Source organism: Salvelinus fontinalis, chromosome 12 (genome assembly GCF_029448725.1).
Source record: "Salvelinus fontinalis isolate EN_2023a chromosome 12, ASM2944872v1, whole genome shotgun sequence".
NCBI lineage: Eukaryota > Metazoa > Chordata > Actinopteri > Salmoniformes > Salmonidae > Salvelinus > Salvelinus fontinalis.
Genome location: NC_074676.1, coordinates 48,680,951 through 48,707,974, shown reverse-complemented (window position 1 = coordinate 48,707,974; position 27,024 = coordinate 48,680,951). Strand labels below are relative to the sequence as shown.

The window sequence follows — 27,024 nt, the reverse complement described above, 5'->3', positions numbered from 1 at the left end:
ATATGCAGGATCAGCTTACCTTTTCAAAGGGCTAAACTTCAATATTAGTGTTTTTACACTAAAACTTGCGTTTTTACGCAAAACTGACCTGAGGTCATTGTCTAGGCCAGGGCAACTTCATTCCAGTCCTGGCGGGCCAGCCAGCGGAGGCCTCACTATGAATGCATACACTGACACCTGCTGGGTAACATAATACATTCCACACAGCAACAAATATTATTCCCGTTGGAAATAGAGACAAATTATAGGCACACACCCATATAATTACAGGTTGTTTACCTGCTGAAATGAATACAGTGTAGCGAATACACCTGTTGGAATTTGGCACTGTACAACTTCAGAGAATTATAACCTGTAGCCTATTCCTTTTGAGTTCCTTCTAGCCAGACGTGATCATTGACGATTCCCTCTCCACCGCAAAATGACGCACCCAGGGATTCTCCAGCAAAGCGGATTGGGGAGCCGAAACATGTCCCGTCAGCGGATTTGAACTGCACGGGATTTAGATCTCCACAGGGATTTTTTAAATTATTATATTATTTACATGTTTATTATTATAATTTACCATTAAGAAACTCCGAAACGTGTAATTCTTCACCATGGGAATCTCAGAACTACTTGACAAACTTCGAGATCGCGCAGATACATTTCTAAATGAGAAAAACATAGTGACAGATTTCCTTGGGAAACTGGAGGAGAAAACGGGGATCAAGAAAAAATGTTTTGCCGTAGGTATGTCATTTCTGTGTAGCCTATTATGATGACACATTTTATGTGCATGAAAAGATGATAACTGGATACCTAAATCGAAATATGATGTCTAGTTATGTCTATGATGGCAACCTGTGAAGGCTATAATGCATTGTAAACCTATGTTCGTTGAATGCACAACACGTTTCGGTTAATCCTGGCTGTGAACACAAACTACAGCCAGCCAAATGGTAGACCTATACGTAAATTAGGCTGTCGCACACAGTTGGTATTGACCAATTTACACACTCTCATCGGGGGAAACTCTATCAATGTAACTTGAAATAAAAAAACTACTTAATAATATTATGTTTTTATGTTTAGGAATAGGAATATTTTAATGGTGCATTATTATAATATAAAATGCTACTGCTGTTACTATGTAAACAAAAACAACACAACTTCATTCAAAGATTTCACTGCCAGAATCAACCACAGTGCCAATACCATACCATGCCATGCCATTTATGGGCTCCCGAGTGGCGCAGTGTCCTAAGGCACTGCATCTCAGTGCTAGAGGTGTCACTACAGACCATGGTTCGATTCCAGGCTGTATCATAACCAGCCGTGATTGGGAGTCCCATAGGGCTGAGCACAATTGGATCAGCCTCGTCTGGGTTAGGTTTTGGCCAGGGTAGGCCGTCATTGTAAATAATAATTTATTCTTAACTGACTTGCCTAGTTAAATAAAAAAAGGTACTCGTAGTTATGTCTAATATATCATTGTCAGCCTCCAGAGGACTTAGACAAGGCATGGGACAGGTGTATTCATGCCAGTGGGTGGTACTGATCATTGGAGTCTGGAGGAGAGGCGGAGCTATAGGAGGATGGGCTCATTGTAATGGCTGGAATGGAATTGATGGAACGGAGTATAATGTGGTTTTCACATCTTTGATGTGTTTGATACCGCTCTATTAATACCATTCCAGCCACTGAGCCCGTCCTCCTATAGCTCCTCCCACCAGCCTCCACTGATACATGTTACATGTTGGTATTAGCCCTGGACAGCGCCACCATACTCAGAGCATTTCATATTATTCTGTACGTCAATCCGAGACACTCCATTGAGTATGACATGTTACGTTTGGCTTTTAGAAATTTTAACAAATGTATTAACAATAAAAAACGTAAAGTATTTTCAGGTCACTCCAGAGATCGTCAATCAGGGTCAAGCCAGGGCTCAGGCTGGGCCACACAAGGACATTCAGAGACTTGTCCCAAAGCTACTCCTGCTTTGTCTTGGCTGTGTGCTTAGGGTCATTGTCCCGTTGGGAGGTGAACCTTCGCCCCAGTCTGAGGTCATGAGCACTCTGGAGCAGGTTTTCATCAAGGATCTCTCTGTACTTTGCTTTGGCCATCTTTCCCTCGATCCTGACTAGTCTCCCAATCCCCCACTAAAAAAACATCTACACAGCATGATGCTGCCACCACCATGCTTCACCGTAGAGATGGTGCCAGGTTTCCTCCAGACGTGACGCTTGGCATTCAGGCCAAAGAGTTCAGTCTTTAGTTCATCAGACCAGAGGATCTTGTTTCTCATGGTCTGAGAGTCCTTTAGGTGCCTTATGGCAAACTCCAAGCAGGCTGTCATGTACCTTTTACTGAGGAGTGGCTTCAGTCTGGCCACTCTACCATAAAGGCCTGATTAGTGGAGTGCTGCAGAGATGGTTATCCTTCTGGAAGGTTCTCCTATCTCCACAGAGGAACTATGGAGCTCTGTCAGAGTGACCATCGGGTTCTTGGTCACCTCCCCTCCCTTCTACCCCGATTGCTCAGTTTGGCCAAGCGGACAACACTAGGAAGAGTCATGGTGGTTCCAAACTTCTTCCATTTAAGAATGATGGAGGACACTTTTGTTATTGGGGACCTTCAATGCTGCAGAAATGTTTTGGTACCCTTCCCCAGATCTGTGCCTCGACACAATCCAGTCTCAAAGCTTTACAGACAATTCCTTCAACCTCATGGCTTGGTCTCTCCCTCTCTCTCTCTCTCTCTCGCGCTTCCATAATTATGAAGACAGTTATGCATTTTGTATGGCATTCTACAGTTCTGTAAATCATTTACCAAAAGTCAATAACAGCGTTTGAGACTCTTCATAATTTCCGTAAGACTACTTACATTCTCATGAAGTAGCAGTGCAATGCTTGATTAAGATATTTGTGCCGTATAAAGTTTGACCTCTCGTCGTGTCTTTTCTGTTATCGACAGGTGCAGTGTCTATGACAGGACTGTATTTGGTATACGGCTATGGCGCCTCCCTCCTCTGTAACATGATTGGTTTTGTGTATCCTGCATATTACTCGTAAGTACAGTAGCGAATTAGGTTTAAAGTTACATGTATTTAGCATTAACTTAAAACTGTATATCTTTATGTACTGTATATCTACTTCTAATGTACACTACAGCAACTACCTAGAATGATTATAAAGGAAAATGTTCAATTGCTTTCATGAGCTTTTTCTCTCAATGCCCTGAGTTTAAGACAAGGGTTTAGCAATCTTGGAATTAAGAACATTTCCAATAAATGTATTTTCAAGAATCTAATTTCTTCTAAACTGTTTGCTTAAGGAGAAACATGAGAAATTACGTAAGAAAATTTCCAAGAACCTTTTGGAGGAATAACAACTTTACTTCACTTTCTACTTAAGTCTATAGTTAAGGAAACAATGTCAGTTAAGAAGAAATGTCTTCTTAAGAAGGTTTTGTGAATCTGGGCCCAGGATAGTATTATTTTTTAGCCAGACCGTGTATGTATTGCCATTTTATGTTATGTAGTACCTTGCTTCAAGTAGGCTTATGTAATGTTGGTTACTTTTTCCACTCTTTTATGTAGAATCAAAGCCCTCGAGGGTAAAAACAAAGATGATGACACAAAATGGCTGACCTATTGGGTGGTTTACGGAATCTTCAGTGTGGGGGAATTCTTCTCCGACATCTTCCTTTTTTGGTTTCCTTTCTACTATGCTTTCAAGGTAAGGAGAGCATTAGATGTGTTTCACACAGAAAGACACTATCTGTGTGCTTTATGTTCTAAGGAAAAACGGTTTCAACTCACTCATTGTGACCAACCACTGACCTTACAATTACACTCTAATTCAAAATCACTACAGGCTACGGAATATGGTATATAACACATTAATAAACAATTAACAAGCCATTATAAGCTAGCTTTACATACAATTCATACATTCCTGTCAATAAATTCTGGGTATGCTGTGAAATACCTGTCGTCAAACACATGTATTTCTGGTTTACTATGCTCATGGGGGAGTCATGCTTTGCTTATGTCGTTCCTTTAGTATGTGCTGCCCTTCAACGTGTCACAATGTTCCTGTTTTTTCCCTCCCTCTTTCCCAGTGCTTGTTCTTGTTGTGGTGCATGGCCCCCGTTACATGGAACGGCTCTCAGATCCTGTACAACCGGGTGGTGCGACCCTTCTTCCTCAAGCACGAGGCCACTGTGGACAGCATGGTCAATGACCTCAGCGGGAAAGCCATGAACGCAGCCGAGTCCGTCACCAGAGAAGGTACAGAGAAACTGCTAGCTCCTAGCCCCATTGCATTTAATGTACATCTCAAAGTGATAGTTCACTCTGTTGAAGTATTAGCTTATTTTCAATTTCCCTAGGGCAGGGGTGTCAAACTAATTTAGTACTTTGTTGAAGCACCTTTGGTAGTGATTACAGCTTTGAGTCTTCTTGGGTATGACGCTACAAGCTTGGCACACCTGTATTTGGGGAGTGTCTCCTATTCTTCTGAGAGTCTTTAGGGGCCTTTTGGCAAACTCCAAGCGGGCTGTCATGTGCCTTTTACGGCGGAGTGGCTTCCGTCTGGCCATAAAGGCCTGATTGGTGGAGGTCTTCAGAGATGGTTGTCCTTCTGGAAGGTTCTCCCATCTCCATGGAGTAACTCTGGAGCTCTGTCAGAGTGACTATCGTGTTCTTGGTCACCTCACTGACCAAGGTCCTCGATTGCTCAGTTTGGCCGGGAGGCCAGCTCTAGGAAGAGCCCTGGATGGTTCTAAACTTCTTCCTTTAAAATTTTTTGGAGGCCATTGAATCGTCCTACACCGTCTCCAATACCCGTCGGATGTGGCAGGGTTGCAAACTATTACAGAAGCACAGCGCAGCGAGCTGCCAAGTGACACGAGCCTACCAGATGAGCTAAATTACGTCTATGCTCGCTTCGAGACAAGCAACACTGAAGCATGCATGAGAGCATCAGCTGTTCCGGACGACTGTGTTATCACGCTCTCCGTAGCCGATGTGAGTAAAACCTTAAACAGGTCAACATTCACAAGGCCGCAGGGCCAGACGGATTACTAGGACGTGTATTCCGAGCATTCGCTGACCAACTGGCAAGTGTCTTTACTGACATATTCAACCTGTCCATGACTGAGTCTGTAATACCAACATGTTTCAAGCAGACCACCATAGTCCCTGAGCCCAAGAACACTAAGGTAGCCTGCCTAAATGACTACCAACCCGTAGCACTCACATCTGCCATGCTGATCCTCAACACGGGGGCCCTTCAGCGGTGCGTGCTCAGTCCCCTCCTGTACTCTCTGTTCACTCATGACTGCATGGCCAGGCACGGCTCCAACACCATCATTAAGATTGCCGACGACACAAAAGTGGTAGGCCTGATCACCGACAACAACGAGACCTTTATGGAGGAGGTCAGAGACCTGGCCGTGTGGTGCCAGGATAACAACCTCTCCCTCAACATGATCAAGACAAAGGAGAGGATTGTGAACTACAGGAAAAGGAGGACCGAGCACGCCCCCATTCTCATCGACGGGGCTGTAGTAGAGCAGGTTGAGAGCTTCAAGTTCTTTGGTGTCCACATCACCAACAAACTATTATGGTCCAAACACACCAAGACAGTCGTGAAAAGGGCACGGCAAAGCCTATTCCCCCTCAGGAGAGAAAAGATTTGGCATGGTCCTCAGATTCTCAAAAAGTTCTACAGCTGCACCATCGAGAGCATCCTGACTGGTTGCAACACGGCCTGGTCTGGTATGGCAACTGCTTGGCCTCTGACCGCAAGTCACTACAGAGGGTAGTGCGTACGGCCCAGTACATCACTGGGGCTAAGCTTCCTGCCATCCAGGACCTCTGTACCAGCCGGTGTCAGGGGAAGGTCCTAAAAATTGTCAAAGACTCCAGCCACCCTAGTCATAGACTGTTCTCGCTGCTACCGCACAGCAAGCGCTACCGGAGCGCCAAGTCTAGGTCCAAAAGGCTTCTTAACAGCATCTATCCCCAAGCCATAAGACTCCTGAACAGCTAATCAAAGAGCAACCCAGACTATTTGCATTGCCCACCCATTACGCTGATGCTGCTCTCTGGTTATTATCTATCTATTATCTAGTCACTTTAACTCCACCTATATGTACATATTACCTCAATTACCTCGACTAATCGGTGCCCCTGCACATTGACTCTTTACCGGTACCCCCTGTGTATAGCCTCGCTACTGTTATTTTACTGCTGATCTTTAATTATTTGTTATTTTTATTTCTATTTTTTACTCAAAACCTTTTTTTTCTTAAAACTGCATTGTTGGTTAAGGGCTTGTAAGTAAGCATTTCACTGTAAGGTCTACTACACCTGTTGTATTCAGCGTATGTGACAAATTAAATTAAATGTGATTTGATTTGATTTGACTGTGTCCTTGGGGACCTTCAATGCTGTAGCAATGTTTTGGTACCCTTCCTCAGATCTGTTACGCGACACAATCTTGTCTCTGAGCTCTACGAACAATTCCTTCGACCTCATGGCTTGGTTTTTGCGCTGAAATGCACTGTCAACTGTGGGGCCTTATATAGACAGGTGTGTGCCTTTCCAAATCATGTCCAATCAATTGAATTTACCACAGGGGGACTAAAATCAAGTTGTATCAAGTTGTTGTCAATGTCGAGTCTCATAGCAAAGGGTCTGAATACTTGTGAAAATAACGTATTTCTGTTTTTCATTTGTTTCACTTTGTCATTATGTGGTATTGTATGTAGATTGCTGAGGAATATAAAAAATAATGTAATCCATTTTATAGAATAATGCTGTAACGTAACAAAATGTGGAAAAAGTCAAGGGGTCTGAATACCTCCCGAAGGCACTGCACATTGAGTTCCTACCCCCACCAAAAATAAATGTTCATATTCAGTGGCGGCCGGTGCCGTTTAAGATGAGGGAGGATGATTTGTTTTTTATGAGCATGGCCTTATTTCAATTACAGCATGTTGGATGACTGTCATTTATATTCCATTCACCCAGTTCAATGAAACATCAATAGGTTTAGGCTACTACATGATACCCAAATTTCCCCCGTACCCATCATGAGGTTGCTACAACCTAGGAATTAAGTTTACAAAGTAGGTGCACAGGTCGAGAGAATATCGAGTAATCAAGATTTCAGACAGTGACACATTCAATAGCACCTTACACACTCTTCCAGCATCTAGCTGAACTAGGGTATAATCATTAGTCCAACAGTTGCAAATGAGAGTTTCTATTGGACAAATTCAGGTATGTTTATCCCTGTTTCGTTCCGTTTCGTCCCATTTAAGAAACGTTTTTCAACAGAATCGGCGGAATGAATACACCCTTGATCACTTGCAAACAGTTCACTTTCATAGCAGCCACATAAAAACAGCATGATCACTTTGCTCGTTGTATATACAATTCCTTCTCCAACTATCTGCGTGCTCTCCTCCTCTCATCTTTTCCCTCGCTTGTGGACTTCAGTGCACAACACATCAACTGTCTGTGACCAGGCGAAAAAAACTCTAACCCCTACACACAGCCTACATAGTTGTCACTTCATTGTCAACTAGAACTACTAGAACTAATGAGGTTAGTAAACCCGCTACAATCACGCAGTACAGTGTACAGCCAGAAAACAGTTTAGCAGTTACACCGGCGGGCCCCGATGACAATAAATTAATAAAACCAAACGCTTAGCTTGACTTGGAAGAGTTCCAGTGTTGGATAGCCATACCCAGCTAGCTAACATAGCATCCCTCTCTGTTTGAGCCAGGTGTTTGAATAGACTAAACTAGCTAGCTGCATTTGCTAACTAAGTGAAAGTTAAAAAACATAAAACCAAATATACTGTAGCTAGCACTCTCTCTCTGCTGCTTCTCCTTAATTTAGGAAGACATTAATATGTTCAAAACTGTTCAACTATTGTGTTTCTATCTCTTTGAGTCAACTACTCACCATATTTTATGCACTGCAGTGCTAGTTAGCTGTAGTTTATGCTTTCAGTACTATATTAGTTCTCTGATGCATTGATTGGGTGGACAATATGCCAGTTCATGCTGCAAGAGCTCTGATAGGTTGAAGGAAGTCCTCCGGAAGTTTTTTACTGTGTAAGTCTATGGAAGTGGGTGAAAACCATGAACCTCCTAGGTTTTGTATTGAAGTCAATGTTCCCAGAGGAGGACAGAAGCTAGTTGTCCTCCGGCTACACCATGGTGCTACCCTACAGAGTGCTGCTATGGCTTCTGTAGACCTTCATGGCAAAACAGTGCATTTTAATAAATTATTTGGTGACGTGAATATATTTAGTATAGTTTTATCTAAAAAGGATAACTTTTTGAATGTTTCACTATTTTTCTTTTCTTCTGAAATTCACTGAGCAGGATGGTCCTTCCCTTCCTCCTCTGAGGAGCCTCCATTGTTTCAATTATGCATGTTTGGAGAATGTAGCAATGCTAATGAATACGTATTGTATCGGTTAGCGGTGCATTTAAAAGGATGCCCAACATATTGCACCAGATTCAGCTACATAGCTATTTTCTCTATGCAGTCCCTAAATGACTTGGTATTTCACAGTATAAATCGTATTAGAGACCTGCGTGTAAACAATGAGGATAGAATCAATGTGCTGTAGACTACTGTATGAGGTCACACCAGTGGTGGATTTCATAAACTGGCAAATGGTCTAGCAGGGATTAACATTGTCGGCTGAGGTCATAGACAGCTTACGACAGGTAGACGAAAGGATGGCAGGAACCAGGTCAGCTGATATAAATAGATCTAGAGGTAACCTGTTGAAAGAGGTAACCTGTTGAAAGAGGTAACCTGTTGAAATAATGCATACTTGCTGTAAGAATAATGCAAAGTATACTGAACAATCTAATTAGCTTAAATATTGAGATACGTTTAATTTTCAGTTAAAACAGAGCTATTCTGTTGTGTGTGCATGCGTGTGTGTTTCAGCCTTGATTATTTGTATACAATTTTCCCAATTACTTTTGCAATATCATGTGCATAGATTGCTTGTTTCTGAAGGAACCTTCATGTGTCTTTGTTTGCATGTCTCTTTCTCTCTTTCCTGTCTGGCCTCAGTCCTTCAAACACTGGTGAAAAACAAGACTATGCAACAAGCATCAGAGACAAAAGGCTTACCCAGCACATCAGACTCACCTGTATGTAAAACAAACTGTTTATTTTCATAACAAACTCCTTATTACTTTATTTCCTTGGTCCCTAGTTACTCCCTAACAACCCTCCAGCTCAGCTAACATAGTCCCACTATTAGTTAACTTGCACGTTAGCTGTGCCTGCGAGTTGTTTCCCTTAGATCATGAAAAGGGCTTACCAAGAAAAACTTCCAAAAGGACACATTTGTGGCAGAAAGGAGTTGCAGCACTCAACAAGAGATTCATTTATTATTAGCTCACTTTACTCATTGTTCAGAATGAGCGTCAGGTGACTGATCTCATCTTGAACAATGGTTCCCTTTCTCGGCTCATGACACTCCCATTGCTAATGTGAATTAATAAACTTATGTACATATTATGTAAATTGAAAATCGTCCCGATATCTCCACTCCAAGTCTCTTCAATGAGAATAGGCCCTTAGTCCTTTAGGAAGTTTTTCTTGGCAAGCCCCCTTTTCATGATTTTTGTCATTTTGTTGTAACCTTATGCAAACCATTCCTTCATTCTAGTCGCCTGTCAGCCCCTTAATGAACATAGCCATAGAAAATCAACAATTGTATATCTAATTTTATTGCTATTATTTGTCAAAAACAGAAGATGAAAACATTCGGTGGGATTGAAAGTCAGAACACTATTGAAAGTGCTTGTCATTGTATGGTGCAAGTGTCAAACCCCTCAGTCACACTGTGGACCACTATTTTCTCCCCTTCGGCTGGTAAATGTTGTTGATGTGTCCTGAGCAATTCCTCTGTAGAGTCATGCTGAAGTTAATCGGGGTGCTAACAAACCAATCGCTCTCCTCTGTGGACAATGGATACTGATAATGCTGCCATGAGTAGCAAAGTTATTTTTCTCTTTCTGCAAGCCTTGAATGTGGGTGTATTGTACATTCAGTTTTGTGAGTGGCTTGTTGAAGGAAATGTAGTAGCAAGTGCAGCCTCAACACAAAATAAGCTTTCAAATATGGTTCGTCAGAAACTTTATCACAGCAACCACATGGTGAGGTCTGGATTTGAGGGCTGTTTTCTGAAGAAAGAAAACAAGGACATAAATCAGCAAATCCCGCTTGTGAGAAGAACACATGCCGGGACTAAAGCTTCTCCCAGGCTTCCCTCCTCAGGGTCTTATCTAGAACCACTACAAAGGCCATTACCTAAGCTGTGAAAAGAGGTAGTCGACTATCGGCCAATTAGCCTATATTTCAAGGATGCTAAACGTATGCTTCCCACTGCTTTGTTTCCCTTTCATAAGATGGTTGTGAAGCTCTTTTGAAAGTAATTCCTCCTCATTGTCTTGTCTGGTCCTATTCTATGTCTGTTCATAAGATGATTCATGAGTTGACCTACAATGAACCCAAAGTAGACTAATGGTAAGTGACACGCAGTGATACTGTGTGTACACAGGATTACTCACTGTATTCACCTGGTCAACCATAAGGGCAGTGGCTGGATCTTGTGGCATAGATAGATTACTAATTGCATTAAGCAAAATACCTAACCTCTTAAAAGCATTGTTCACTCCAAAAGTTTGTCAGATGTTTTCAGACTTCCAAAGTTGTCTTATGTCGATATGAGTTCATGTTCCATGACATCATTGTGTAGATCCAGCTATGCCTCAATCGCAAATGAATAATAGAGATATAGACATGGTCTACTTTCGACATAAGACTACCTTTGGGATCTGAAAGTATTTTACAAAATTAGATTTTGTGAACTATGAGCAACTTTGAGTGAACAATGAGCAACTTTGAGTGAACTATGAGCAACTCTGAGAGAACAATGAGCAACTTTGAGTGAACTATGAGCAACTTTGAGAGAACAATTAGCAACTTTGAGTGAACTATGAGCAACTTTGAGTGAACTATGAGCAACTTTGAGAAAACAATGAGCAACTTTGAGTGAACTATGAGCAACTTTGAGAGAACAATGAGCAACTTTGAGTGAACTATGAGCAACTTTGAGTGAACTATGAGCAACTTTGAGTGAACTATGAGCAACTTTGAGAGAACAATGAGCAACTTTGAGTGAACTATGAGCAACTTTGAGTGAACAATGAGCAACTTTGAGTGAACTATGAGCAACTTTGAGAGAACAATTAGCAACTTTGAGTGAACTATGAGCAACTTTGAGTGAACAATGAGCAACTTTGAGTGAACTATGAGCAACTTTGAGAGAACAATTAGCAACTTTGAGTGAACTATGAGCAACTTTGAGTGAACTATGAGCAACTTTGAGAGAACAATGAGCAACTTTGAGTGAACTATGAGCAACTTTGAGAGAACAATGAGCAACTTTGAGTGAACTATGAGCAACTTTGAGTGAACTATGAGCAACTTTGAGGGAACAATGAGCAACTTTGAGTGAACTATGAGCAAGTGTCTTTCATTATATTTACAGATCCACAGGTAGAGGCAACATCTCAGTGATGGTACTGAAGACAGCAAACCAAACCATGCCAGATTCACCGGAAGGACTTTGGTTTCCATGTTGACTTGCAAACTACTGAACCACTTATACTTGATGTCCTATGGTGGGAAAACGATTAAACAAATCTGACAGAGATGGGATACCATTACACAGACAGATAACGGGACAGGAAAAAAACATAGCCAAGTTAAAATAATGCCGCTTCATATCGACCAAAACCATTGCAGCTGAAAATCACTTCACAGCCGCGTGGTCATGTGTCTGGTCAGTTGAATGCTATGCAATGTCTGATATTTTGACCTTCTCATCACCTGATTAGAGTAACTGAATTTGTCTGATATGTCTTTGCTTTACAATCAATGTCCTTGTCTTCCGATAAGGGAGTGTGTGGGCTCAATGCTTCAACAATAGGCACAGTGTTCTAGTCTTAGACTTCTTTGTTTTTGTTTTCACATACTTCATTGTGCTGAATTGAATATTTATTCATCGTTGTCTTTTGTTTATTTTTTTTATTTGAACATGTTTTTTTTCTCTTTTTGTCTTGTAAAATTGTATTATAGTTAGATCTAGGCTGTATTAAATTGAAATTGCCACATACCTCTACTGTAAGTTAGATTTTAATGCAGTGGGTCTTGGAATCCTAGTGAGATCATTTTCCAATGGTAAATACTGCTACTATGTATTTAACCAATAATTTAAATGGAATGAGAAACGGAGTAAGTGCTACTTATTGTAGTTGTGAGTTAGCAATGCAATAAGATATTTCAATAACATTCCATTATTATTATTATTATTATTATTATTATTATTATTATTATACATGTACATATGTTGTACTCTCAAAAGCACATAAAGTTGTACCAATTGTGTATGAATAAAAGTGTCCTCTTATTCAGTGTGTTTTTCCTGTACATGTTGCTTATCAAGATGATCACAGATTCTTTGGCATGAAGCAACGGAGACAAAGCATTTTAGAGGAGAGTGCCCTCTATTGGTCGTCATCATCATTGTCTCAACAGCAATGAAAAACGGCGTCTAAATTGCGTGTTGGCAATAAAAACATACAATTTGATGTATTATTCAACAGATATAAAAAAATAAAAAAACAAGATTAAAGACATAATGAACAAGGTTAACAAAGAATATAACAAATACGTGCGTAATGTCGTGTCTGTCTCACACAAATGACGTCTCAACTTCAGGTTCACGCACGCGCACAATAATGTTTTTTTTTTTGCATATTGATTTTGTTTAAGTTATGTTGTATGCACAGTTCTAAACGTTTGTAAGACAACTTGGTGAAATTGCACCGTATAAAGTCTTCAGCTAGCTACCAACAGAGAAGTGGCAAGTTTAGGAGACCCCGTAAAACCATGACTATCTTACTTATGAAATTTGACATGTGTAGACAGACACCAGTAGCAAAATAGGACTCTTAGCTATAATAGCTAATTGGACATATAAATTAGCTGGCTATCTAAGACATACTTCTCTACGGTGCCATTATTCCCGTGATTCCACATCTTGGTTCTGCAGAATGAATATCAGCATGGGTGCTAAAATAAGAAGCGAGTGGTGCTTCATAGTCGACCAGATCCGCCCACTGTTGATCACATTCTTGCGGATATCAGAGTCTTTCCGAATGATCCAGTCTTCAGCGTCTTGGAGGATGCCAACCAAGGTATGCACCTAGCTACTGTACATCAGTCAAATAGACGACACTATTACTAAGTGAATTCAAGCAGACACCCTTCACTTTATTTCACATGTAATGTTATGAGGGAGAGCATCTAATTTTGAGCTTTCAGCAAATTGTCTACTCGATTTGGTGGCCTGTGTTTTAGGAACCTATTGAACTAAACTGGATTTCCCCCTTCCACAGATGCCAAGAAGGGGTCATCAGATAATGAAGTGGAGACAAAGTATCTTCAGAGCTGCAGGTACTTGGAGATGAACAAGCGGCTTCAAGAGGTCAGAGGTGAACTCATGCAGCAGAGGGAGGAACTGCGGGCAGCTGGAGAGCAGTTGGGGATCAGTGTGGCTGAGGTCAAAGGGAGAGCCCTCGAACCAGTCTTTGAGGCATCACACCTCAGGGCTTGGGGAGCACCTTACCTCAGGGATTGGGGAGCACCTTACCTGAGGGCTGAGGGAGCACCTAACCTCAGGGATTGGGGAGCACCTTACCTGAGGGCTGAGGGAGCACCTAACCTCAGGGATTGGGGAGCACCTTACCTCAGGGATTGGGGAGCACCTTACCTGAGGGCTGAGGGAGCACCTAACCTCAGGGATTGGGGAGCACCTAACCTCAGGGATTGGGGAGCACCTTACCTCAGGGATTGGGGAGCACCTTACCTCAGGGATTGGGGAGCACCTAACCTCAGGGATTGGGGAGCACCTTACCTGAGGGCTGAGGGAGCACCTAACCTCAGGGATTGGGGAGCACCTAACCTCAGGGATTGGGGAGCACGTAACCTCAGGGCTTGGGGAGCACCTTACCTCAGGGCTTGGGGAGCACCTTACCTCAGGGCTGGGGGAGCACTTAACCTCAGGGCTGGGGGAGCACCTTACCTCAGGGCTTGGGGAGCACCTTACCTCAGGGCTGGGGGAGCACCTTACCTCAGGGCTTGGGGAGCACCTTACCTCAGGGCTGGGGGAGCACCTAACCTCAGGGCTGGGGGAGCACCTAACCTCAGGGCTGGGGGAGAACCTAACCTCAGGGCTGGGGTAGCACCTTACCTCAGCTTGACCAGATTCATCACGAGAAAACTTGGCATTCCTCGAGTCACACCACCTCAATCAGGAGTGTTTCAGAAATGGAAATGGGACTCAACAGATTGATTGTATATTGTCAGTTGATTGTTGTTCCAAATAATTGTTGGCATTAACATTGTCTCCATAAATTGGTGTGACTTTTCACAAATGGTCAAACAAATTAGTTATGTCTACATTTCTAGATTTTCTATAATGAATATGAATAAAATATTGATTTGTGAATAAATATAACTTGGTTTTAATTTTCAACCACACAGACTTTATGTGCATGGATCAAGGGTCAGGCAGGAGTTAAGCTACATGGGTCATATGAATATCCAGCCATGTGATAATATCTAGCCATGTGATAATATCTAGCCATGTGATAATATCCACCCATATGATAATATCTAGCCATGTGATAATATCTAGCCATGTGATAATATCTAGGCATGTGATAATATCTAGCCATGTGATAATATCTAGCCATGTGATAATATCTAGCCATGTGATAATATCTAGCCATGTGATAATATCTAACCATGTGATAATATCTAGCCATGTGATAATATCTAGCCATGTGATAATATCCACCCATATGATAATATCTAGCCATGTGATAATATCTAGCCATGTGATAATATCTAGCCATGTGATAATATCCACCCATATGATAATATCTAGCCATGTGATAATATCTAGCCATGTGATAATATCCACCCATATGATAATATCTAGCCATGTGATAATATCTAGCCATGTGATAATATCCACCCATATGATAATATCTAGCCATGTGATAATATCTAGCCATGTGATAATATCTAGCCATGTGATAATATCTAGCCATGTGATAATATCCAGCCATGTGATATTATCTAGCCATGTGATAATATCTAGCCATGTGATAATATCTAGCCATGTGATATTTTTACTTAAAGGTCATTATGAAATTAATGCCAGGATGAAATGTCAGTGTAGAAGTGCATTTGTTTATATCCCGATTAGCTCATAAAACTGTCAGTATGTCCACATTTCATTGGCAAAGTCAATATAATTGAAAGCCCATTTTATTGTTTTGATAAATTCAAGAAAAATTCTAATGAAGGTTTAAGTCAGCCAGGTTAATGAAATGTGTCAACAATTTATTTGATGAGAACATTTATTATGATGACTTTCATTCCTTGGACTATATCACATTGTACCATTTGCTGCCTATGGCTCTGTTCCCACCTGGCATGATATTTCTTGTCCCCCATATCTGATCTGTTATAATCCTCCTTCCCTTCACCCAGTGGTCCAACTTCATTTATTCTAGTTGTAGCAAAGTGGGTAATATCAAAATGACAGTTATCTTTATAGGAAACTGCTACAGTATTCCAGTTCCAAGTCATGGCCGATGCAAATCAGCTTTATATTCTAACTTTGGAGGTGATTTCATTAGACTCGTTCACAACCAGTGTGAAAATCATTCCGGCACTTCCAAGCACTGAATAGAACTTTAAGTAATGTAATGCCAGGTGTAAACAAAGCATATGACATTCATGGTGGACAACCTTGGACATTTTAGTCCGATTTGTAACATAGTATATACAACATTTCAGTTGCAAGGATCTTGACAAAACTTTCAAGAATAATGTCTTCGTCTTTGACAAAACTTTCCTACATACTGCACACTCACTATTTGTCTTTAAGGGCTGTTTATACATTATCAATGGCCATTATGTGACAATGTTTGTGTGACAAAGAGACTTGGTTCATTGCATTACTGAAAACATGAGTAAAACATGGAAATGTTACTTGTTGACACAATTCAACACTGCACATTTAATGAGAATAAACAACCTTTAAATTTCATGGAGATCAAGCCAGATTAGTTTAATTTTTGTTAAGCACTTTTGTCTTGGTTACATCTCTCAGAGAACATATGACCAGAGAACATATGAACAGGTGATGTTACAACTACAGAGAATGTAAATTTAAATTTCTAATGCTCGAGTTCTTTGACCTATCACTACTGGCAGCAAGACGTTTAAGCAAATATTAACACATTTCTGTAAATAGTTATACAGAATAATTTCTGTAAGAGTACACTTCTGTAAAACCCAACAGTTGTTTCTCTCTTAGTGACCATCAGCCACCTTAACACCATCTTTTACCTGCCTGTGATTACTTTAAGTATAACTGATTCTAGAGGCAAACACAAATATGTTATAGCATTCAATAGACAAAGGCATTTACAGCTATTAAGTTGAAATACAGTCAAGTCATTCAGCCTGTTCATGTACAACGAGCATTAATGAGCATGACGTTTCCTCATTGCCACTTGATCCAGATTGCAGATGGACTAGAAATGCATGTTTACTAGTTATTTTTTGTTGAACTTTTGAAATAATGAAGAATACCACTGAGAAGTTGATTTTAGTTCAACATCCACAATATTAAGAGGTGTAATACAGGTGTATTTAACATGCTGTAAGGAGCAACACAGAGTTGTTTTTGCTCACTGGGAAGCTTATAGTTCTACTGTATGCCTGCACGCATTTAAATACTACTTTAAAGACAGAATACAGATAACACAGAGTTCCAGCAGTGCTGATTGTTTAAGGTTAACTATTAGCAATAATAATTCCTGCAGTGGTTCAAAAGTGAAGGCTAACAGTGTTGTATCCTCAGTAGTGAGTAGTGTGGTGAAGGCGAAGCAGTAACATGTGAGTACATAAGAAATACTGTACATAAGATGATGTCCTTATTTTGATGTATTTCAATGGTCTTTTTCAAATTAGTTTGGAGACTCAGTAGTACCTTTCCAAAAACACAGTCTTCCAGCTGGGTTTTCACTCAATAATTTGCATATTGTTTTTCATTAATGGTACTTCCTTCTTTTGATGATGGTACTCTATGTCTTGAAATCCACATACAATTTTCTGTTTTTGTACGTTGTTATGTCTACACTACTTTTCTAACAGGCAATGATTTATATACAAATACAAAAAGTACAAAAATGTTATTTTGTATGAGAATAGGCTATTCCCCGTAACTCCTCTCTAAAGGATAGTGTTAGTCTATCCATTGAACTCTTGTCTTATGCATACATCCAACTTGTATGAATGGCATGTGGGATCAGATGATTTGACATGAGAAGTGTTCTTTTTTGAAGACACATTTCAGATGCAGTGAGAGAAAAAAAAGGTTCAATACCCGAGGTAAAATGATTGATATTCACAACTAAGCCACCTGAGTGTTAGTATCAATCAGGAACACAGTAGGATTTTATTCATCTCAAATGTACAGAAGTACATACGGTACTACGTAGTAGCTACTGCGCTTCAGATTTATCACATGACTTCTCATTGATTGTTGTTTCTTGGCTCTGTGAGTCTTGCAGGCAGCAAGCCATGGGGCTGGGTATGTAGTTGAATGGGGTGACCCTAACCGCCATGCTGGGGGAGCTCTGACGGAAATGACCGACGCCACCTGTGTGAGTTTCCACAGAGTGTGAATTTCCAGTAGAGGCTGTGCTGTAGCTCTTTAGGGATCCATCAGAGCCTCCATCTTGGCCGGAGGCAGTGCTGATCTTTCTAAGGAGGGCTAGTCTCGCTGCCTCCTCTGAGATGACTGGAGCTGTCTCAACAGTTGGAGAGGTGCTTGAGTTGGTCTTGTTGGACGAGAAGTCCTCTGTTTGGACTGTGGCATCGCTCGTCTTTCTTGACTTAAGTAATATGGTTGGCAGTTTCCCTGGCAGTGCTGGTGGTTTTGGTTTTGGCCCTTCAAGAACAGGCAACAGAGGCAGTGCAGTAGATGGCAGAGTGCTCTTCAAGTTTTGAGGAACATCCTCATCCCGAATTCTCCTCCAGGTGACTCTGTCATTGAGACGTGATCCAGTTCTCTGCTGCTTCTTCTTTGTATCGTCCTCGCTCTTGGCTCGCCCACTTGAGTCAGAGGACGAGGAGCGGAGGGAGGAACGACTGGTTACTCTGCTCAGTATGTTAATGCTGGGCGATGAGGAATGGTGCTTGATTGTGTCTCTTTCCTGCTGCTTGGTTGCAGAGACGTTCCTCTGAGGCAACCTGCAGGGACTCTCTGAGCTGGTTCTCCTGGCTGGATGCCTGGTTGAGAGGTCTCGGTCACTAGAGCAGGCTCTGGACAGAGTCACAGTCTGCCTTTGTAGCCCCTGCCTTGACTCTTGCCTTTGCCCTGGCCCCCTTCCTTGCATCCTCTTTGGTCCCTGAGCAACTGCCTTTAGCTCTTGGCATCGAGATGAGCAGAGGAAGACGGCGGGAGCACCTGGGATTGCTTTTCTGGGCGATGCATGCTGCGAGGTAGGAACAGAGCGTGAGGACGGACCGTCACGTCTCATCATAGTCTTTGATTCCTTGATGAAGGTCAATTGCCTCTGGAACCCATTGCGGTCAGATTCGCTGCAGCTTGAATGGACAGATGTCATGCGATTGGCTGGAGGTATTATTTTTCCTGCCACCTGACTGTTTTGCCTGCTGATACTTGTGGGCTGGTTGGTTACCAATGGCGATAGAGTTCTGGACTGTCTTGCTGCATTCTGCATGAAGGGTATTCGGACGGGTGACTTTTGTGTTTTGTGTGCTGGAGATTTTGGGGTCGGATTTGAAGGAACAGTGGAACGTCCCTTCCTTTCAGGTGGACTACTTGCTGGTGTGGTATCTTTTTTGGAAACAGATTGACTAGTTTGTGAGGGGAAGGTTATTTTCTTCGGTGACTGTCTTGATGGAGTAGAGCTTTGAGATGATCCAGAGGATGAGCTCTTTGGTATCCTCGGAGGTGGGGTTGAGCTTCTTTTCGGCAAACACCACTGTGTGGAGTCCAGGGGTTGTCCCAAACGGTGGAGACTCCTTGACCTCTGTTGAGCAAGGTTTGGATTCTTTGGAGCATCTGTCTTGGGTGACATTTTATTAGGAGGAGGTATTTGTGAGAGATTTATCTCTTTCTTAGGGGTGTATGTCACTGTTCTACCTCTGAAGACCACTGGCAGATTTGGAACTGGCTTACGTTGGTTAAAGTCCAGAGGTTTGTTAGCTTTTTTGTCCTTAAAGATCTTCTTTTCTTTAGGAGTAAAACTAGATCCAGACATAAAAGAGAGGACAGATTCAGTCTCTTCAGAGGACGGTTCTTGAGACTTTGATGCTTGTAACCGTGTGACAACAGAATTAGCGCCTTCTTGTATTTCTCTCCATTCAACACTGTTGAGGTCTGAGTCTTTATCCGAAGCCATATCATCACTGTCAAATTCTTGTACTTTGTTCCATCCACCGGCCCCATTCTGCATTACGTTTCTTTGTTTCTGCTTCTTCTCTGCTTTCTTTCTTGCAGAGAGCTTCTTCCTCTGCTTGGGCATTGCAGATGTTATGCATTTTTGCAGAAGATCATCTTCTGAATCCATACTGACTGAGCTTGGTGAGCTTTGTTCCTCATACTGATTGTGGATGTGCATTGGTCTTATTTGTTGGGCCTGGTTAGATATCTTGTTGTGTTTGTTTTTCACCCATATTTGCTGGGCTTTTGATTGGTGTTCCTCAAATTCTGCATCAATCAAAGAGCTAAGAGATCCACTAAGAGAGTAACATGGGGGCGTTTCGTCCATTATTAGTTTGTGCATGATCCTATTAAAACCTTTGGGTCTTGTCTGGGAATTGTCAATCCGACCAATATTAGTCATACTTCGGGAGAGAGTGTTCTTGCTGGACTCTCTCATCTGTTTTTTCCCTGCCCTTTTAATCATTCCCTCCTCTTTGTCTGTCTGTTCATTGTATAAGCAGTAAATGGCTTCCTTTGTAGGACAGCGGATGGACTGAAAAGCCTTGTTCCCCTGGAGTGCTCTCTGATTTTGGTTCCCCTCCGTGTTTGGCTTTATGATAGGCAGATCCAGTTTCCTTGTCAGGACCTGTCCCTGCTTTTGTCTTTGTTGATTGGGTGATTGATCATGGTTTCTCTGGTTAGCCACTCTATCAGCCACCTCTTTGCTCTGCATCAGTACTCTTTGAGTGGGAATGACATGTTTGATTGACCTGTTCATTTGATTGACTGGTATGTCAGGCTGACTGGTCATTTTAGTGGTCTTGTGGAAGTGCGAGAAAACCCGAAGGTCTTCAATTCTCTTTGCCTCTTGATCCAACAATTCCTGTTTGTTCATATTTCTTACCCTCCAATCTTTTGCCCCCTTGTCCCTCACTGGGTACTGAAGTGTTTCGTCACTTAACGATGTCGTGCTGGAAAAGTTTACGGGAGTGCCCTCGGCAGAATCAGTATATGAGGAATCATCAAGATATAAGTCCTTTTGTTGCATTACAATCCTTCTCCCTGAGCACATTTGATTGGCATTGTTAGGAACCATCATATAAACAGGTATAGGTTTTCGGGTTTGTGAGTTTAGAACATGGGTGGGTAAGGTGGAGATCAGGGAGGGCCTTACTTTCCTGAACTTGGAGGGCATTGCTGAATTGATGCATTCTTTGAGAATTTCTATATCATCATCTGAATTGCCCTCACTATATCTTTCCCCTCGGTCCGTAAAGGAAGGATGCTCATTGTCATCTGGCTCTCCCTGAGCCTGTGGGAATGTTGGATTGTTGTCCTTTTGCTGGAGTATGGGGGTCAATTTCAGTTCCACATCCTTCTGAATGAAGTGCTCATGAAGAGGTAGAGCACTCAAGCTGGAGGCACATGAAAAGTTCTCTGTGGGTTTTTCCACTGTAAAGTAGATCATGTCTAAATCTGGAGGCAGGTTGAACCTTTCCTTAAAGTCTGCAATGTCCATGAACTTGCGCAAGCTGCTTTCCCACTGCCCTGCTGTCCCAGCACTTTGGGTTTCTGGTCCATTTGATTCAGCAAAGCATGGGGTTTTGCTTCGACTGGGAGGCATGGTTTGCCCTGGACTGTCAGGAAGATCACTTGGACTTATGGTCCCACTGATCATTCCGCTGCATGGATCACTAAGTATGGAGCTGGCAATTGAGTGAGATTCAAAGCTACCCAGTGAGCTGACCGAGCTACAACGGCTCATCACAAGTGGGGTCTCATGGATGTAGTTCTCTGACGAACTTGAAGGTGATCTGTCCTCAAGTATGCCTGGTGATACACCCCTCAGGAACACCTTTTCATGTTTGGTGGGGCAGGGAATTTCAATTGGATCAGTCCCAAGGCTTTGACAGGTTTTTGAATCAGTGACTAGCAGTTGGCTATCACTAAGATCCTCCAAGGTCTCATTCTCTTCCTCCCTTTTTACCAGATCCTCATCTTCCACTTCAATGATCTCAAGTGATGAGTCACTCTCCAACTCATTTTCACTTTGACTCTGCCCATCAAGAGCTTCATCGCCAGAGGAGAGGGAGGACAGGGAACTGCAACGGGAGAAACAGATTGGTGTGTTCTCCACTGAATACTTCTGCAGTGTCTCCATTGGTCCAATGGTAGGACTTCTAGCAGAGCTCATTGGAGAAAACTTGGTTAAACTCCCCCCAGTCATCACAGTTGGGACCCAGGCTTGTCTCCTCATTGCTTGAGCTGCATGTACATTGATGGCAGTCTTTGCAACACCAAACTTAGCGACACTTTGAATTAGAGGGACATGTTGATAGGAAGGGGACAGCTTTATGGAAGTCATGCTGACATCAGAAGAGAATTTAGTTGATGCACTAGCTGGTGTTTGAGGTGGCAGCGCTTGGCTCTTCTCTGTTTCTGTGCTATTAAGATGAGGCAATTTCACATCTTTGCTGTCCACAGAATCTCTCTCTGGTACGTCGATCTGACTTGTCTTATTGAGGACATGAGCTCCGACGTTAAGGTATTCTTGATGGGCCACCCTAAGATCAAGCTTGTTAGGCCGTCTCGCTGAGGGCCTAATCTGGTCCTTGCTACCACAATAGCCATCACTGGTGCTGCCACTGTTCAGACTGTCAGTGGACAAACTTGCATGGGTAGTTTTGAGACGTAAGATAGCATGGGCTCTGTTTAGACGTTCTCTGTGTGCAAAGCTGCTGGTATCAGAGAGGCGGCAGGGGGAGCATGACTTGGCCCGGGCCTCATGGAGTTCATCTGATCCATAGGGCAGGTCTGCAAAATGGTCCTCTGAGCTAAGACTAAAGCTGTCCTCTGAAGATGTATGCATGGTAATGTCCTCCACAAGCTTATCAATCTTAGCCACAGTGTTGGTGATCTTTTTTGCTAATTTTTCTGCTGCAACAGACACCTCATCTTCTGGAGGCGCTGGCTTCTTATCCTCTGTCTGTGGTGGCTCCACATCTCTCTCCAGTTCACTGTCCTTCTTGCGAGGCTGGTTTTGAAGAAAGTTGGAGTTGGTCAGGAACATGGAGAGCATGGAGAAACTCCCTGTGTCCAGACTACTGGAGACATTAGGGGCCTCATCATCGTCAAAGCAGCCCGAGTCAGATGCATAATCTTTTGCCAGGCTCTCGATGTGCCGCAGTGGCTTGTTGATGCTTGGATGCTTGGCACAGGTTTTTTTTTCAATAGAATCAAATGTCTCCGCCAGGTGCTTTGCATCTAGCTCAGCCTCTAGTGCTTTCTGCTTCCTCATATAGAGCGAGGGCATGCAGGAACCAGGGGATATGACCGCGGCATCCTTATACTTGAGGGGCCGGTTCGTGAGCAGGTTCCGTAGAGCTGCGGCACTTCCCATGGCTATCATTTTGTGCTTGGAGTGGATGAGGTTGCGCAGCATGCTGACCGCTCCCAGGTCCCACAGCAGTTCCTGGTCCTTGGGACTGCGGGCAGAGAGATTCCAGAGGGTCCCACAAGCGTTGCTCACAATGGTCAGGCTGTGGGAGCGCAGGTGCTGTAGCAGCGTTTGGAGGCAGTTGTGGTCCCTGAGGATTTGCCTGTGTTGAAAGAATGGTAACATACTAAGTATACAAGCATGTCAGAATGAAATGTGCAGACATTGATGACAATAATCATTGAACAATTGCACTGATGTAGAATTCCATTCAAGGAAATACCTGTAATCGTCCCTGGTGGCCACAAGACTGGACACATTACGCAGGATGCCACCTCCACTCTCAATGATTGCCAGTGAGTTGGTCTGACATCTGTAGGTGAGGGTGCTGATCAAGAAACCCAGAGCCCCATCTACTGAGCAAATGGCCACCTTGTTCTCAGGACTGTGTGCTGACAGATTCCACAGAGCGCTGAGGAGGCTCTTCAAGGTGGATTCCTAAAATGGGTTTTTGCATTAACATTGCATTAGAGATTAAAAAACAATATATATTTTGCAATTATTTCCTTTTATAATTGCTTTGGTTACAATTGCCAACATGAATTAATCACATAATCTAGGTGTGATTTTACCTTTGTAGCTTGAAGAGCACATGTTATCAATCCTGTTACACTCCCCACGTCTCTCAGGACCCTCTTGCTGTTGATGTCTGCACGCCATGACAGATTTCTAAGAATACTCGACACTACCTGTGAGGGAACAATAGACATAACCTCTTCAGCCATGTGGTATTGGAAAAATGTATTTGAAGCACTGAAACTAAAAAGAGTAATGCCTAGTGATCCTGAAAGGGTGACAGAATTAATACACTCTGGAAGTAGTTAGTATAGCAGTAACAACATCGAACCTGATGTAGTTCCTCACTATCAGATGCAAGTTGGGTGACAATGGCCTGCAGGCAGCTTTTCTTTGTGCAGAGAGTGGCCTGTGTAAAAGAAAGGTCAGCCATATAGTTGAAGTCGGAAGTTTACATACACTTAGGTTGGAGTCATTAAAACTAGTTTTTCAACAACTCCACAAATGTCTTGTTAACAAACTAGAGTTTTGGCAAGTCGGTTAGGACATCTACTTTATGCATGACACAGGTAATTTTTCCAACAATTGTTTACAGACAGATTATTTCACTTATAATTCACTGTATCACAATTCCAGTGGCTCAGAAATTTACATACACTAAGTTGACTGTGTCTTTAAACAGCTTGGAAAATTCCAGAAAATTACGTCATGGCTTTAGAAACTTCTGGTAGGTAGGCTAATTGACATCATTTGAGTCATCAAATGTCCTCTGGTCTGATGAAACAAAAATTGAACTGTTGGCCATAATGACCATTGTTATGTTTGGGGGGAAAAGGGGGGGCTTGCAAGCCGAAGAACACCATCCGAACCGTGAAGCACGGGGGTGGCAGCATCATGTTGTGGGGGTGCTTTGCTGCAGGAGGGACTGGTGCACTTCACAAAATAGATGGCATCATGAGGACGGAAAATTCTGTGGATATATTGAAGCAACATCTCAAGACATCAGTCAGGAAGTGAAAGCTTGGTCACAAATGGGTCTTCCAAATGGACAATGACCCCACGCATACTTCCAAAGTTGTTGCAAAATGGCTTAAGGACAACACAGTCAAGGTATTGGAGTGGCCATCACAAAGCCCTGACCTCAATCCTATAGAAAATTTGTGGGCAGAACTGAAAAAGTATGTGCGAGCAAGGAGGCCTACAAACCTGACTCAGTTACCCCAGCTCTGTCAGGAGGAATGGGCCAAAGTTCACCCAACGTATTGTGGGAAGCTTGTGGAAGGCTACCCAAAACAATTGACCCAAGTTAAACAATTTAAAGGCAATGCTACCAAATACTAATTGATTGTATGTAAACTTCTGACCCACTGGGAATGAGATGAAAGAAATTAAAGCTGAAATAAATAATTATCTCTACTATTATTCTGACATTTCACATTCTTAAAATAAAGTGGTGATCCTAACTGACCTAAGACAGGGAATTTTTACTGGGATTAAATGTCAGGAATTGTGAAAAACTGAGTTTAAATGTATTTGGCTAAGGTGTATGTAAACTTCACACTTCAACTGTAAGTAATTTATCTTTATTGAAAAATGCCTTTACAAATCAGATAAATATGTATCCCTCTCAGTTGTTCGATGCTTTTCGGATGATACCTTGTTGACGACATCTCCGAAAGTAAGGTTTGTCAGTGCCATTCCCGCGTAGCGTCGAAGTGCCAAATTGATGGGATCGTTCAGCATGCCGTACAGCTCCTGGTCCAAGTGCATCACCTCTGCAACCACCTGCAACCCTCCTAAACAGATACACCCGCCATGCACATCACAAACTGAATAATAGATTCATTCACATATCATATTTTTCTTTATGGTTATGCTTTATCGTCTGTGTATATTTCCCGTTGACGTGTTGTTCACTAACCTAGTTCATTCATGGCTCTTCGGTAGTCCTCCTCAAAGGAGAGCTTCATGACAGCACACATGGCCTGGCATATCTGGGGTTCCACTGGGTCAGGGATGTCTGAACGGAACACGGACAAGTACATGTTGAATTACTCTCACATCACTATATAATCCACAGTCTGCTATAGAGATCACATTAATCTCCTAAAATAATCCTCCTCTACTAACCTGTGGTTGTAGTACCTCCAGGAGAGGGAGTACGCACATGGCTCTCAATCCAGTCCCAGCCGCTGTCACAGTGCGAGCGGATCTGCTCCAGCACGTGCAGCACCCTCATCTCCCGCCGGGCCTGGCCCTCGTTGGGCTGGGAGTACACAATGTTATGCAGGGCAGTGCTGGCTCTGGACTGGGCCTCCCGGCTGCATGCTACACTCCTGGCCGACTCTCCGGCGCCCCCTGGGCCGTCGTGCAGGATCTGCACCAGCAGGGGGACGCAGCCGGACTTGCGCATGGCGATGCAGCTGTCTTGGGAGCTGGACATGGCCAGCAGAGTGCGGGACATCTCATCTCTGTCCCGGTTGGCCAGCATGGAGAGCAGCCAGAACACCATCTCCACCTAATCCAGGTGAAATACATGGCCGTGGAGAGTACATATTTTATTCATTAACTTTTATTTTGGCAGATAAGTCGACTGAGAGATTTTATAGCAATGATTATAAGCATAACTTGCAGATTGTGTAATACCTTTGTGAAAACCAAGCATAGAGTTTATTTGTTATAATTTTTATTTTACTAGGCAGGTCAGTTTGCTACTCCTCCCGGATCCGGGATTTCTGTCATTAAAAACCCTGACTAGCATAGCGTAGCCAGAGGGTAACCATAAAATATAATTTCATGAAATCACAAGTGGAACATTGCAATACACAGCTTAGTCTTTTGTTAATCCATCTGTCGTCTCAGATTTTGAAATGATGCTTTACAGCGAAAGCAATACATGCATTTGTGTAAATGTATCGATCGCTCGACAAAACAATAAGAACAGCTAACGTCAGGTAATTCGGTAACAACAACCAGCAAAGCAATCAAATGAGTTGTTTACCTTAGTTGTTTTCGGTTGGTTTCACTCACGAGACTCCCAGTTAGACAGCAAATGTTCCTTTTGTTCCATAAAGATATGTTTTATATCCAAATAACTCCGTTTGTTTGATGCGTCATGACCCAAGAATCCACTGGAAAAAGCGTTCGCGACAACGGCGGAAAAAATTCCAAATGATATCAATAATGTCCACATAAACATGCCAAACGTTGCTTCTGATCCAACTTCATTGTGTTTTTCACATATCTATTCGATAATGAATCAACCGGGACAGTTGGCTTCTCACTAAAGCTAGAGAAACAATGGCTACCTTTTCAGATTTACGCATGATTCACCCGGAGAGCCCCCACCTGTCCACTTACTCAATG

At 42.5% G+C, this 27,024-nt stretch overlaps 2 protein-coding genes across 5 annotated transcripts in view; one reads left to right on the top strand and one right to left on the bottom strand.

The window, feature by feature from the left end:
• The first annotated feature begins 201 nt into the window (after nt 1–201).
• Nucleotides 202–16,232, top strand: LOC129867535 (receptor expression-enhancing protein 6-like). Of its 4 annotated transcripts, XM_055941003.1 has the most exons (6): nt 214–732; nt 2,959–3,052; nt 3,584–3,722; nt 4,108–4,276; nt 9,104–9,183; nt 11,595–12,329. In XM_055941003.1, the coding sequence occupies exons 1-6, from the start codon at nt 600–602 to the stop codon at nt 11,604–11,606; spliced, it is 627 nt and encodes a 208-aa protein (XP_055796978.1). In that variant the 5' UTR covers nt 214–599; the 3' UTR covers nt 11,607–12,329. The 4 variants fall into 4 exon arrangements, with proteins under 4 accessions (XP_055796976.1, XP_055796979.1, XP_055796977.1 ...); XM_055941001.1 differs by lacking the exons at nt 9,104–9,183; nt 11,595–12,329 and adding an exon at nt 13,507–16,232 and having other exon boundaries at nt 202–732; XM_055941004.1 differs by lacking the exon at nt 9,104–9,183 and having other exon boundaries at nt 211–732.
• Nucleotides 15,500–27,024, bottom strand: part of LOC129867533 (adenomatous polyposis coli protein 2-like) — a 48,463-nt gene continuing 36,938 nt past the window's right edge. The window contains exons 9-15 of the mRNA XM_055940999.1: nt 25,789–26,176; nt 25,580–25,678; nt 25,315–25,454; nt 23,990–24,067; nt 23,715–23,831; nt 23,366–23,580; nt 15,500–23,245 (exon numbers count right to left, since the gene is read on the bottom strand). Of these exons, the coding sequence (XP_055796974.1) occupies nt 17,695–23,245; nt 23,366–23,580; nt 23,715–23,831; nt 23,990–24,067; nt 25,315–25,454; nt 25,580–25,678; nt 25,789–26,176 (6,588 nt within the window). The 3' untranslated portion in view covers nt 15,500–17,694. The remainder of the gene's footprint in view (nt 23,246–23,365; nt 23,581–23,714; nt 23,832–23,989; nt 24,068–25,314; nt 25,455–25,579; nt 25,679–25,788; nt 26,177–27,024) is intronic.